The 13465-nt window shown below is 37.9% G+C and overlaps 1 protein-coding gene and 1 non-coding gene across 4 annotated transcripts in view; both read left to right on the forward strand.

Annotated features, from left to right (window-relative positions):
• Clic4 (chloride intracellular channel 4) overlaps positions 1 to 13095 on the forward strand; it is a 65972-nt gene extending 52877 nt beyond the window's left edge. For all 3 annotated transcript variants that reach the window (XM_078025614.1, XM_005318073.5, XM_078025615.1), the window contains exons 4-6: positions 1043 to 1149; positions 8833 to 9014; positions 9704 to 13095. In XM_078025614.1, coding sequence (XP_077881740.1) covers positions 1043 to 1149; positions 8833 to 9014; positions 9704 to 9868 — 454 coding nt within the window. In that variant the 3' untranslated portion in view covers positions 9869 to 13095. The remainder of the gene's footprint in view (positions 1 to 1042; positions 1150 to 8832; positions 9015 to 9703) is intronic.
• Positions 13096 to 13277: 182 nt separating this feature from the next.
• Trnaa-cgc (transfer RNA alanine (anticodon CGC)) lies at positions 13278 to 13350 on the forward strand. Its single transcript has one exon. It is a non-coding gene; the product is annotated as a tRNA-Ala (tRNA).
• Positions 13351 to 13465: the final 115 nt, after the last annotated feature.

Here is a 13465-nt window from a genome sequence, read left to right on the forward strand (position 1 = left end):
TCTGCTTTTTGGTCCATTTTCCGTTGGCATTTTACAGGGCTTCTGGCTGATTCATCATCCCTGAAATGGGGTGGAGGTTGAATTTCTCCAGCCTTGACTCTGGAGTGTGCTGGCCCTGAAGGGAACATGTCCAGTTGGGCCTTTTCATATATGTTTTCCAATTTGAGAAATGTGCACTGAGTATGTGGGTTTGAGATCTAAATATGTAAAATACACACATGTTTCAAAAGGCTGCTGTCATGTCTGTTTTCAGAGTTGAAAACTTTATAACAGTGCCCCAGAGCGCTCAGTATCATTTCCAACATTTATTTTTTTTTGCTGCTCACTGATGCCCTTATAAATGTAGTATGGAATATGTAACATGGAGGTTTGGGTAAGTATGGGTGAGGGTGTGCAGTGGAAGGCCTACCTGCCATGGGTGATCAGAACGCCAGATCAGCCTGGGTTTTCTTCTTGCTCTCAGCATCTCTGGTACCTGTGCAGGCCTGGTTCAGTGCGTGGACAACTAAAGATGTATGAGAAGGCACCTGAGCTGTGCTGTCTCGTAACTACTGAGTGCTTGAAATGTGACTAGTGCAACTGAGGAAGTGATTTTTAATTTCATTTTATTGTGATTCATTTAAATTTGTATTCAGACAGTCACTGGCACTGATGACGTCCACACTGGACCGTGAAAATGTGGAATATCTCCATCATCACAGAAAGTTCTCTTGGACAGTGCTCTCCAGAGGTCTCATTCTCTGATGCCTCTTGGCTTGGCAGGAATCACATAACAAGTCTACTATCTCCATAGTGTTCTAAATTATCAAATGGAGGTGGCATGTAGATGGTCTTTGGTTGCCAAGAATATTAACATGTGAGCAAAAACACTGTGCAGAGCTTTGTTTCCTAAGGAAAAAACATTTAAAAAATATCATAGCAAACAAATGATGGCTTTCTTACAGTAATAACTGTTATAGGAGAGCTAGCACAGTTCTTTGTTGATAGAACTTATGCTAATGCATTTTTGCATCTATAACACACTGTCACCTTTTCTATTTAGGTACTTAAAGCTTTCACCAAAACACCCAGAATCAAATACTGCTGGAATGGACATCTTTGCCAAATTCTCTGCATATATCAAGAATTCAAGGCCAGAGGCTAATGAAGGTAAAAAACAAAACAAAACAAAACAAAATTGAATCATTACAGCAAATAAATAAATAAACAAAAGCTAGTGTTGTGACAGTGATTATAAATGAACACTTGGAATCCAGGTATTCCCATAAACATTAAGAACATCTTTTAGAGTTGATCAGAGATTTGATGATAAACTGGAATAGTCCTTAAGTTGCTGTTTTTCTGTGTTTTTTTTACCTAATGCCCCAACACTCTGTGCAGAATAGAAATATGACAAGATACATATTGAATGAAATTGTTCTTATATTCTATTGAAGTTTTTGTGAAGGGAAATATGTAAAGAATAAAGATGAATAGAAAATAATGGATTATGTGGTTGTGATGGTTTGAAATGGATTGATATAGATAAAATATATTTATTGTATATTTATGATATTTATTTATTTATACTTATATTTATATTATTTATATTTGTGGTGCTGGGGATTAAACCCAGGGCCTTGTGCATGCAAGGCAAGCACTCTGCCAATTAAGCTGTATACCCATCCCTGAAATGGATTGATTTAGCTTAACTATTGCTAAATCTTTTATTTTTGGGTTACCAGCAGCCTAAAATCAGCCTGGATGATTTTTTTTTTAATGCTTATTACCCTTAAAAAATAGTTTTCAAGAATCGCTTTAAAAATAAATAAATAAACAAACAAATAAATAAAAGAGTTGCTTTTAGAGCATAATTAGATTCAACAGCCTTCCAGATTTCTCTGCAACATAAAAGTTTTGTTTCAAGTGATATTTTCATAGAATTATTTAGGTAGTACAGAGGCAGTTTTTAAATTTTTATTAAAAGATACTTCTGTTATTTCATTTACCAAACTTACATATAGTGAAAAGAAGTCTCTTTGAAAGAGGCCCCTTCTAATGAGCATTGTCTGACATATACCATTTGGTAATTTCTCATTTTCCTGTCTTTGCAATGTGAAGCATCGTTCTCTCTATAGAAAACCGTACAGAGGGAATGCTAGTGTTTACTTAAAAGTTGTAGCGATAACCAGAAAAACTAGCTTCTAAAGATGCTTTACTTCATCATAGTTTAGTTTGGTATCGAAGGTGGGGTTTTGGGTGTATGTGGCGGAGTACCAAATGGGGAACACGTCCGTGCTGGTGACAGGACAAAACATCTTTTTAAAGATTGGAAACACTGCTAATTTCCTTATGTTATTTTAGTAGGCAGTTCCAAACTTTTCAGACTATATTTTATAATTAAATTTTAATATTATAGCATTTATATAATTTAGTATTGAATTTCAATTGTTTTCTTCCCTTGGTTTCTGGAATAATATTCCCTGCATGAAATGTTTTTCTCCAGTGAAGGGAAAAAGGGGGGATTTTAGTGCCTAGGCCTAGATTGTGTCTATTTATAACGTGTTCCAGTGGCTGCCTTGGTTTGGGAGCAATTTTCTTTAGTAATTGGCTCTTTGTCTTTAACTGACTAAGCACATGTGTGTCGGAACCCCTCCTTCTGCCTGCGGTGTCTTCCTGCTGTCCAGTGTTTTTTCATCGGACTGTCCTTTTATACCCAGATCCTCTTGCTGAACAGTTCTTTGAGCTCTTAAAGTTTATGATGTTTTTATTTCTTGGTGTGGCTTTTGAGGGCTGGAGGGTGGCTGAATTTCTTCTGACACTTGGGAGAAAGGGGATTAAAATGAGTTTGCTTTTTCTTTGAGGGATAAGGTTAGGGAAGAAAAAGTGACTCACTTAAGTATAACTCTGTATTCTATTTTTTCCTATCAATTTGTTACTGCCTCAAGTAGCCACCTACACTCAGCTGCCTTCAGAGTGCTGTAACCAGTAAGGACAAACAGCAGTGGATCACACCGTTCAGAACTGCCGAGGCTTTGTATTAAATCACCTATTGGTAAATGAGAACTTCTGTTGCCAAGCAACTCCTCCCTACAGGGACTTGTCACTGCCATGAGACTTTAAAAAACGGTATTCTAAGTCACTCTGGAGCTCAGTGGGTGTCCCTTATGTATGTTGTTGAATGCCTCTTTTCTGTTTAGTGCAATCAAATGCCTTTAATAAGCCTAGGAAATTCGTGATCCATCTCTCTATTCCCCCATACACTCACCCAAATACCGGTAATCCGTGCAGAGATGGGTTCGGCATTTTTACATGAAAAGTCATGAGTAGACAAGTTTTTGATTAGTTTTATCAGCTTATTAAATATTTTATAAAATCCAATATGTGTGCACAATTTTAAGACCTTTGAGAACCTACTTCTAAGGAAGGGATTAGATTCCTGGATGCCCCAGCTTTGCAGAGCAGGGGCCAGTGCTGAGATTGGGGTACAGAGTAAACAAATAAGATTTGAAGAATAGGATAAAGGGAAGCTGTTAGCTAGCTAGCTAGATGACAAAGTATGTAATTCTTTTGGTGACAGGCCCAAGTTGATTGATAGTACAAGTTTGTGTGACCTTTTAAGCATTAAAAGAGAAATGAATGGTAATTCGTTTTATAGGAATGGATTAGGTATGACCTGTCTCAAATCTCCTAAGTTTTTTTCAGTCCTGTGATTTCATTAATTTAGGTAATTTACTAAGCTCCCACGTAGAACTAGTCTGTGGGTAGTTATACTATTCTTAAGAGAGAAATGAATTTATCATTGTTGAAATCTGCCACTATGTGTTCTGAGGTGTATTTCATGGTGTCCAAATTCCTGTTTTTAAATGGAGACAAGGAATCTGGAGATTCTTATGAGTTTCCTTTTTATTCAAGATCCACGCCTTCCCTTACTTTCTGCTGCCCCCAAGACCATTCCCACCCTTGTCTGCCTGCTGCTTTCTCCCTCCCTCCCTCCCTCCCTCCCTCCGCCTTCCCCCCCCCATCTTCCTCTCTGGTGAAGTGGGAGTGAGGATGGCCGTTCATCATTGTGACTACAAAACTGCATTCTATATTTAATCATCAGTAAATACTCATTATTCCTCTGTTTCCTGCCAATGCATAACCTAGCCTTTAAAAATTGTGCAAGAGTTCCCTCTATTAAAACTAGCAGTAGTTTATCAAAAACTACACCGAGATTTCATCTCACTCCAGTTAGAGTGGCAGCCATCAAGACCTCAAACAGTAACAAATGCTGAGGAGAAGGAAGGGAAGGGAGCACTTTGACACTGATATGGGATTGTAAATTAGTACAACCACTATGGAAGTCAGCATAGAGTCCTCAAAAGAGGAGGAATGGAACCACCATATGACCCAGCTATACCACTCCTGAATTAACGTCATCATACTGCAGTGACACATGCACACCCATGCTTATGCACACCCAGTTCACAATAGCCGAACTATGGAATCGGCCTACGTGTCCATCGGTAAAGAAAATGTGGTATATACACACAGTGCAGTTCTATTCAGCCATAAAGAAGAATGAAATTCTGTCATTTGTAGGAAAATGGACATTATGTTTATTGAAATAAGCCAAACTCAGAAAGTCAAAGGTTATGTTTTCTCTCATGTGCAAGCTAAAGAAGAAAAAAGAAAAGAAAGGTGGTAGCAACCTATTAATTTCAAGATAAGGAGCTACTTTCTGATGGCCTGCTGCTGCCTTCTAGTGGTTAATCTTGACATTTTCTTTGTCTGAACTACATACTCCTTTGTGATAGTCTCTAAAACTTTACTGCTCATCCAATGATGGTGTTGGTACCTATTGGTGGTTGTTTTTGTTTGTTTTGTCGGCCGTACGTTATGTAGATGCATAAAATTGTGTCAGACTAATTCGTCTATTTCCATTTGGCTCTTAAAAGTCTTGGGAGCCTACCCTGTCTCCTCTTTCTTTTTTCCTTTTAAGAACAACAACTGTGAAAATTTCTCCATCATGCCCTGGACTCCTTACTGAACCTAGCTATTTCTCACCTGCATTCTTCTGTTAATTTATGAACTTCACATTTCAGCTAGATGTATGTGTTATCATTAGCTTGCATGCAATTCATAATAGGTTAGATCTATTGCTTTGCATTTTGATCTTTTATTTTTAAATGTCTTGAATCCCAGTCACTTCTCCAGTTCCAATTGAGCTTTCCTAGTTCCTCACCTTTAATTTTTCTGGGTTCCAGTGCCCTCTGCTGCTTATCTATTTTCTCTATGAAATAAGCTAATTGATCATGGCTATTACCTTTTATTAATAAAATGTGTAGACCTGTGAACTTGTCACATCACTTGAGATAATACGCTACAATTTGGTATTTACCTAAGCACCTATCAATTACCTATCAGTTTTTCTTTTACATTTTAAGAGGGTGGTTTTGTGTTTATAGCAATATGCAGGACGTACCTTATTCCCATCTTCCTGAAAATATATAACAGTCAAGTACAAATATCTTCACTTATCTGACTTTATTTAATGGTGGTGCTGGAGATCAAACCTAGATCATGTATGTTAGGCAAGTGCTGTTCCCCTGAGCTTTGTCTCCAACTCTTATTTATATAACTTTAAAAGTTATATAAAAGACAGCTAAAAGAAGGCAAATCAAAATTCTGTGAATGGTGAAATACTAACTGGAAGCAAATACATCCAAATATTGTATCTAGCTTCAAAATGTGTAGCCTCAGAGTCTCGTGTTTGCTGAACCAGACGACTTTCTCTTACTGCCTTGTCTGTGAATCTCTGGAACTCAGCGCTCAGTTGATAATTCCAAGTCTTACCAAGCCAGATTCCAAAATTTTGAATCTCTTTTCTTTGATGCTAAAAATAATTTGAAATCGCTACTCCTTTATTTCATCATCTATAAAATAGTTTAATATCTACTCTTCCTATGCAATGAGAATCAGCTCCTTTAATATTTAAAAGTTCAAGGTTTTTAGCTGAAAAATACTATAAGAATGCAATGATTAAGACATTAGTTTTTTTATTTATGGATTTTAAAAGGTGAAGGCAGAATAGACATTTTAAGTAAGCCAAAGCTGGATATTCATTCACCTTGGCAGAGCCACACTAAAAAGATACTAAAAGTAGGGCTGGGGATGTGGCTCAAGCGGTAGCACGCTCGCCTGACATGCGTGCGGCCCAGTTTCGATCCTCAGCACCACATACCAACAAAGATGTTGTGTCTGCTGAGAACTAAAAAATAAATATTAAAAATTCTCTCTCTCTCTCTCTCTCTCTCTCTCTCTCTCTCTCTCTCTCTCTCTCTCTCTCTCTCTCTCTCTCCTCTCCTCTCTCACTCTCTCTTTAAAAAAAAAAAGATACTAAAAGTAGATTTCACATAGAGAGAAAATAATTTCAGGTTCAAACATGTAGGAAAAAATGAAAAACAAGAAATAGTGTAAATATAAATGAGTACTGTCCATACAAAATAGTAATGCCTTCTAAAAATTAAAATGCATGTGTAGTTTTTAAAACTGACAATGTTGCCTACAGATCAGGAAGTCAGTTAGTGGGGTTAATTGTTCTAAGGTTCTTGCCTGGAAGTCCTAACAGTTATGATTAAATTTTAATAAGTCAAAGAAACAGTGGCTGGTAAAGAAATGTATAATTACTTAATAGAGGGGGAAATGGGGCAATAATGTGAAAAATCTTAATCCTAAAAAAGGCAAAAGAAAAACAAAACAAAAACAAACAAACCAGAACAGGTGGCATGTAGGAAACAGAATGTAGGCTGGGATTTAGCTTAGTTGGTAGGAAATCTACCTAGCATGTTTAAGGCCAGGGTTTAATCTCTAGCAAGCACATTAAAAAAAGAAGAAGAAAAGAAAACAACAGTAAAAATGTGTTGACATATTTAAACCAGATTTTTTAGTGATTACCTTAAGTATAAATGGTTTAATATTCCAAATACAAAATTTATGGGATTAAAATATATTACTTATAAACAAAAATGAATATATTTATTTGTGAAGCATACAGAATATTGATCCAGGAAAATTGAATATGAAATAGTATGAAGCTAACCAAAAGAAAATGCAAATTTACACCGATATTGGACAAAGTAGTTGGTTGTTTTTTTTTGTTGTTGTTGTTGCTGTTTGTTTGTTTTTGACAGAGTAGAATTTAAGGAAAGAAGCATTATAGGTAATGAAGCATGTTTCAAACTGTCTTAAATTTACCAAGAAGATAAAATACCTCTGTACGTTAATAAATAACTAACATATACGTTTTGAAATTTACATATAAAGCAAATTGACAAAGCTAAAAGAGAACTCACAATCATAGACATTTTAACTCACCCCCCTTTGTAACTATTAGAATTGCCCAAAAGAAGAAGTCAGAAATTGTAAGAACTGAACGGCACATAAACAAATTTAACTCTTTGTGTGTGTGTTAGTGTGTTACCCAGCAACTTAGGAATATACTTTTGTTTTCCAAATGTACATGGCATACTTATCAAGAGTGACAGTAAAGCTCTGTCAAAAAGCAAATCTAAAAAGCTTTCAAAAAATGTTGAAATTGGTGGTAAGGTGGCACGTGTCTATAATCCCAATGGCATGGGAGGCTGAGGCAGGAGGACTGAGAGTTTAAAGCTAGCATCTAAACAACTTAGTGAGGCCCTAAGCAACCTAGCGAGACCCTGACTCTAAATAAAACATAAAAAGAGCAGGGGTGTGGCTCAGTGGTTAAGCACCCCTGGGTTCAATCCCTGGTAAAAAGTTGAAATTATAAAACATGTTTTCCCTGGCCAAAGAAAATAACAAAAGTAAAGCTAGAAAGTTTTTACTTGAAAATTAAGCAGTACATTTTTAAATATCCCACAAATGAAAAAGAATGAAATGATGAAAATATATCTAAATTTGTCAGATGTGTGTGGCGAAAGCTGTGTAGAGAGGGATTTTGTGGCTCTAAAGTGGGTACATTAGAAAAGAAAAAGAGTTAAATATTGGTAATCTAAAAATATCCACCTTGAGAGTTTAGTTGGGGGATGGGTAGAGATTAGCAAATTAAACCCAGTAAGGCAGAAGAAGGAAATCATCAAGGGCAGAATGTAATGAAATAGAAACAAAATTGATAATCCTTCACAAGCAGTCACCAAATTAGAAATGAAATGATAACTAAATTGCTAAGTCTGTCTTTGAACTTGTGATCCTTCTGCTTCAGCCTCCTGAGCTGTTGGGATTACAAGTGTGTACCACCACACCCAGCAAGTTGTAGCATCTTCATCTATTTGACTCTTAAATACACTCTTGATTCAGTATTATAAATCCAACTCTTTAATCTGACCCTTATGCTTTTTATGTAAGCTAGTGCTATTCTTGGCTTCTTGTGTATTATAACAGTGCAAAATCCCTAGGTTTTTTGCTCGAATTGTTCGTGCAGGTGTTGATGTTTCTCAACACATTTCTTTGTGATAAATCCAAATATTCCTGGTGGTACAGGATTTAAAGTTGAGAACTATAATCTCTGTCTCTGCAAGAGTTTCTTATCTAGATTCACGTTAATACACTTGCCCTTCCCCACTCATTTTTGCAGTTTAGGCATCCACCGTGTTGGGCCGCAGTGTGTCCATGTGTGGGCATTTGGTGATGAACAAGGCTTAACAGGGACCACTGCCCGACCCTCTGGAGCTTATTTGTCTCTTTACTTGAACATCCTGTAAACAAGCTCCAGGAGAGTGGAGCCTCATCCACCTAGCTCTGTCAGAGCGAGCGCTGGGTAGTTACTGACTGAAAGCGCTTCTCCTTAGGCGTAGGTCATTTTTTTCTTACAGTGTCTGGTCTTTTTTTCAGCGCTGGAGAGGGGACTCTTGAAAACACTGCAGAAACTGGACGAGTATCTGAATTCTCCCCTCCCTGATGAGATTGACGAGAACAGCATGGAGGACATTAAGTTTTCTACGCGTAAATTCCTGGATGGCAATGAAATGACACTGGCTGATTGCAACCTGCTGCCCAAACTGCACATCGTCAAGGTGGGCCTGTTGGGGGTGTGTCGCCGCCCTTAGGCCCAACGGTCAGGTTTACCTGGCTAGCACTTCCTTTATGCTAAAGCTTTTCTGGTGGTCTTCCATACGAGTAGGAAGTCCCCAAATAGTGTCACTCAGTGCGGCTTAGGCATAGCTGAAACACTCAGAGGTAATGAAATGGAAAACATGTCTTAAAATTGAGGCATTTGATAAAGAGGAATATTTTGCTTATTCTTTTCACTGAGTAAATATTCAAAAACATAATAGGTAAGTCCGACTGGAGTTTGCTACACTGGCTTCCCTTGTCAAATTCCACTCTGTGATCACCTGGCTTTTTCTATTCCAGTCAAAAAATACTGAGTGTGTCTGATGGGAGACGCTGTGCTAGACAGAACAGTGAGGAGCGTTGGTTGTGTATAAAGCTCTAAGATAGAAGAACAATTCTAAGTAGCATATGTTTTAAAAAGCATTTACCCAGTGGGTTAGACTTAGCTCTGTCTCTGGGGGCCCTAGTGCTCATTTATAGTCGCTATTACATTTCTGAGTCCCTGGTGTAGCTTGCAGTCTTAGTCATTATTTAAAAGTCTAATTAGAATGATGGTGACAGAGACTTAATAATGTGCTCTAAAATCAGACGTGTCTACTTTATGAGACATGGAAAGTGGATGTTGACTTTGAATCTCTTTGTATTTCAGGTGGTGGCCAAAAAATATCGCAACTTTGATATTCCAAAAGGAATGACTGGCATCTGGAGATACCTAACTAATGCCTATAGTCGGGATGAGTTTACCAATACCTGTCCCAGTGATAAGGAGGTTGAAATAGCTTACAGTGATGTTGCCAAAAGACTTACCAAATAAAATAGCACTTACGAGAGAGATGTCTTCAGATCTTCCCCTAAGAATACGCTTTTCCTAACAGACTGCTCATCTTCCTATAAAGTAGAAATGTGTTTTGCATGAACATGCAGTTATTCAAGATTAGGGTCAAGGATAGACAAGGTATAGTAGTTATCTTAAAGTGTACACTCCTAAGCAGTATTATTTTACAATCCTCCCACCCTGCCTGCCCTCCCTACCAGTAGTGTCCTCCTGTCCTCTAACTTGGAGACCCTCCGTCACAACCCTCCAGGTGAGAGGCAGTGTGCCATCTCTCTGGAGTCCTCACCATTCTGTGCACAGATGGCAGAACTTTTGAGGTGCAGTGTGTAACATCGGTCAGCCGCAAGCTGGTGCATAATACGTGGTACATGAAGTATTTATGTATTTTTTGGAATTTTGTAATATTTAGTAAGAGTATATGAAAGGATTACTACTGTATCAGAAATACTCTTTCAGTTGAGTCTGTCCTAGATACGTCCTGAGAGACACCACCGCCAGAGAAGAGCGCCCGCTACAGAAAGTCACTACAGATCCTGCTGTTCTTTTGTAGACAGATTTTTAGTTTTGTCTAAAATCATTTATCCTTCATACAAATTGTAACATCTGACGCTATATGGAAGGTGAAAGTTTAGAGGGAGGGATGGTATTCTCAAGATCGAAAGCATTTTGTCCTTAGAAGAGGAACAGATGGGCACCTGACACTCTAAATGTGTTGTTGGTTGTGTGTGTTTTGCCCAGTGCCATTCATTTGGAAGAGGATCACCTTCTTTATTTTAAAAAGCTCCTTTTTAGGTAACCATACGCCCTGCTGTCTGTAGATATTTTTGAGCACTACATACACTGACCTAGCTGACGTAGCTCTAGCAGTGATTAGAAATGTAAAAGTTAACGAGTACAGAAGTTAGTCTAAAGAATGTAGAGTGGGTTTGTCAACATGTCAAGTATATCTTGTTTCTAAAGCATATTTAATGTAGATTAAATCTGGAGAGTGCACTATCCATTCTGTTTTGAGACCCATAAAGCACACATTACCAACTCTCGCACCACCGTTTACTGTGGGGCTTTGCACAGAAGGTGGTTCGCTCTGTGTGGGCAGGTTGAGTGTTAGGGTGAGGGTGTGTTCACCCACTTGGCCTGATCTCAGTCTCTGTGCTTCCTTGAGTTAGATTTTTCTGCAGCTGCATTAATTGAGGAATAGCACTCTAGGTGTGGGCTTTTGACTTTGTTATTTAAATTGGAAGTCCTAAATTAGAAATTATTTGTGCTCTAACAAGAATGAACTTGGTGAAAGTGGAACAAAAGTTTGCTATGTGTTTTATTCATTTATTCAAAGCAAAACAAAACCAAGGTGGACTTTCTTAGTACTGCTCCAAAGACTGTGGCTGTGACTAATAACGTTTGTGTACCTAACTTGTTTAAGATGTGCTGTTCCATGGGCTCTTCTTTCTTTCTTTTTTATTTTTATTTTTTAATTTGCTTTAAGGATTTTAAGAATATTGCTTTAAGATGGCAATGTTTTCTCCCCTTTGATACGGTGACATTTAGTAAGCACTGGTTTTATGGAAGCAGCCTGACTTTTATAAGCACAACTGCATTCTTTAACCTGTCAGTAATCAGCTTAGTATAGGAAGATAAGAAAAGGCTCCATATTATATCCATTTGGCTCAGGGAGACTCCTTTACCTTACCTTTCGCAGTGCTCCTATTGCTGATCAAAAGTCTAAGCCCCCGTCTTGGATGATTTACCTGGTTCCAGAAAGAAGTTCTGTCCAGCTCCCATCGAGAGTCTGGGTGGCAGTGGCTTTGGTGGGTGCAGGTGTCCCATCTGCCCCAGGGCACAGCAGGCCTCAGCACCCTGCAGTCTTCACGTTTTAATCATGACAGAGTGGCCTCCGGGTGATACCGAACCACACCTATTAGCAAGCGCGAGGGAGATTTAAGAGAAGGGTGTCTGTTCCTTCAGAGAATGGTGGGCCAGGCAGGCAGAGTCGGGCGCCTAGAGGACAGCACTGCCGTCCTGAGACAGAGGTGACCACGAGCCCCTCAGAAACAGCTCCCTGTGCGCTTCTGTTCTCCCCGTTGCTTTCATTCCGCAGTGACTCCACTGGCTCTCTCCGCCTGTCCAAGGAAGGCCAGTCTTCTCTGACTTTGATGGAGGCAGAATTATATTTCTCTGTAGAAAGACTGATTTTATTTTTCTACCAAGGAAGTTAGTCAGACATGATCGAGTGGCAACTACATCACGGCTGGTAAGAGCCTGCACAGGGTTTTACTCCATCCTGTGTCTGGGGAGGGAGCCTAGCTCAGTGTGGAGAGACTTGGGACATAACAATGTTCTTGGCAATTCGTGTAGTATTTGCCTTGATGTATGGAAATCATCTGATTTTATTTCTACAGCTAAAAAGTAATTCCTCTTCATTTTGTTATACTTCTTTGAGGAGATTGCAGTCTGAATGGACAGTCTCACTATTTTCCAAGGGACACTGAGAAATTTATTAAACAGTTGGGAAGCTCTGTACTATTCCAGTTATAGACTTCCTTTTTTTTTAAAATTTAGATTTAAATTTTCAGTAAAATTCAGATAAGGTTTTATTTTTTGGTAACTTTGGCTTTCACAACTCTAACCCTTTGAACAATCTGTGTACAATTAAGAGATTTCTGATGTTTATTCTTACACTGAGTGGATCAGTTCTAGAATTTAGACATTTTTATTTCTGTTGAGTTTTGAGCCTCTCCAGAGTTGCATGCAGATAGTTTTAAAATTTCTGTGCATTAAAGAAAAACCCATTTAGAAAGTATCTACAAAGTAAAAATGAGAAGAAATAGAAATTATTTTTTCATGAACATTTTGATACACATTTCATCAAACTAATTGATTCACCAATTTCTTACACTGGTTATAATCAATATTTAATTCAAAGAGAGGGAAGCATTCATTGTTGATATTTATAGGCTTTAAAAATTCCATCCTTTACAGATTATCAAGGTTGGGGCATCCAAAATTATATTTTTATCAAGGGAGAAAAATAAAACTCCCCAAGCCATAATGTTAAACAGAATTGGAGTATTTTCTTTAGAATTTCCTGAGTAGGCAAATGAAAGCTTATTATTGAGTGCTTGTATTTTCTTTTCTCTCTCTGGAACATCAACACCAGTATATTGCTGGCAGCTATTATATTCAAAAAATAAAATATATTTTCACTATCATACAGTATTCTTGTTTTCTCCCTCATGAGAATAAATAAAAACTTGGGGTAGAAGTATTTTTGAGACTCTTTTTTTCTATGAATGTGCAATTCAGCACATTTAATAAGTTAAAGGAAAATAAAATCCATATGATCAACTCAGTAGGTGTGGAAAATAATTCGTTAAAAACTTTCATGAGGGGCTGGAGTTGTGGCTCAGCGGTAGAGCGCTCGCCTCGCATGTGAGAGGCCCTGGGTTCGATCCTCAGCACCACATAAAAATAAATAAAATAAATATATTTAAAAATGTTTTTAAAAAGCTGTCATGATACTTGATTATCAAAATAGGACCAGTATTTTAACAAGATGTCAACTCCAACCAAGAGCCTACC

This window comes from Ictidomys tridecemlineatus, chromosome 11 (assembly GCF_052094955.1).
Source record: "Ictidomys tridecemlineatus isolate mIctTri1 chromosome 11, mIctTri1.hap1, whole genome shotgun sequence".
In the NCBI taxonomy this organism is placed as follows: domain Eukaryota; kingdom Metazoa; phylum Chordata; class Mammalia; order Rodentia; family Sciuridae; genus Ictidomys; species Ictidomys tridecemlineatus.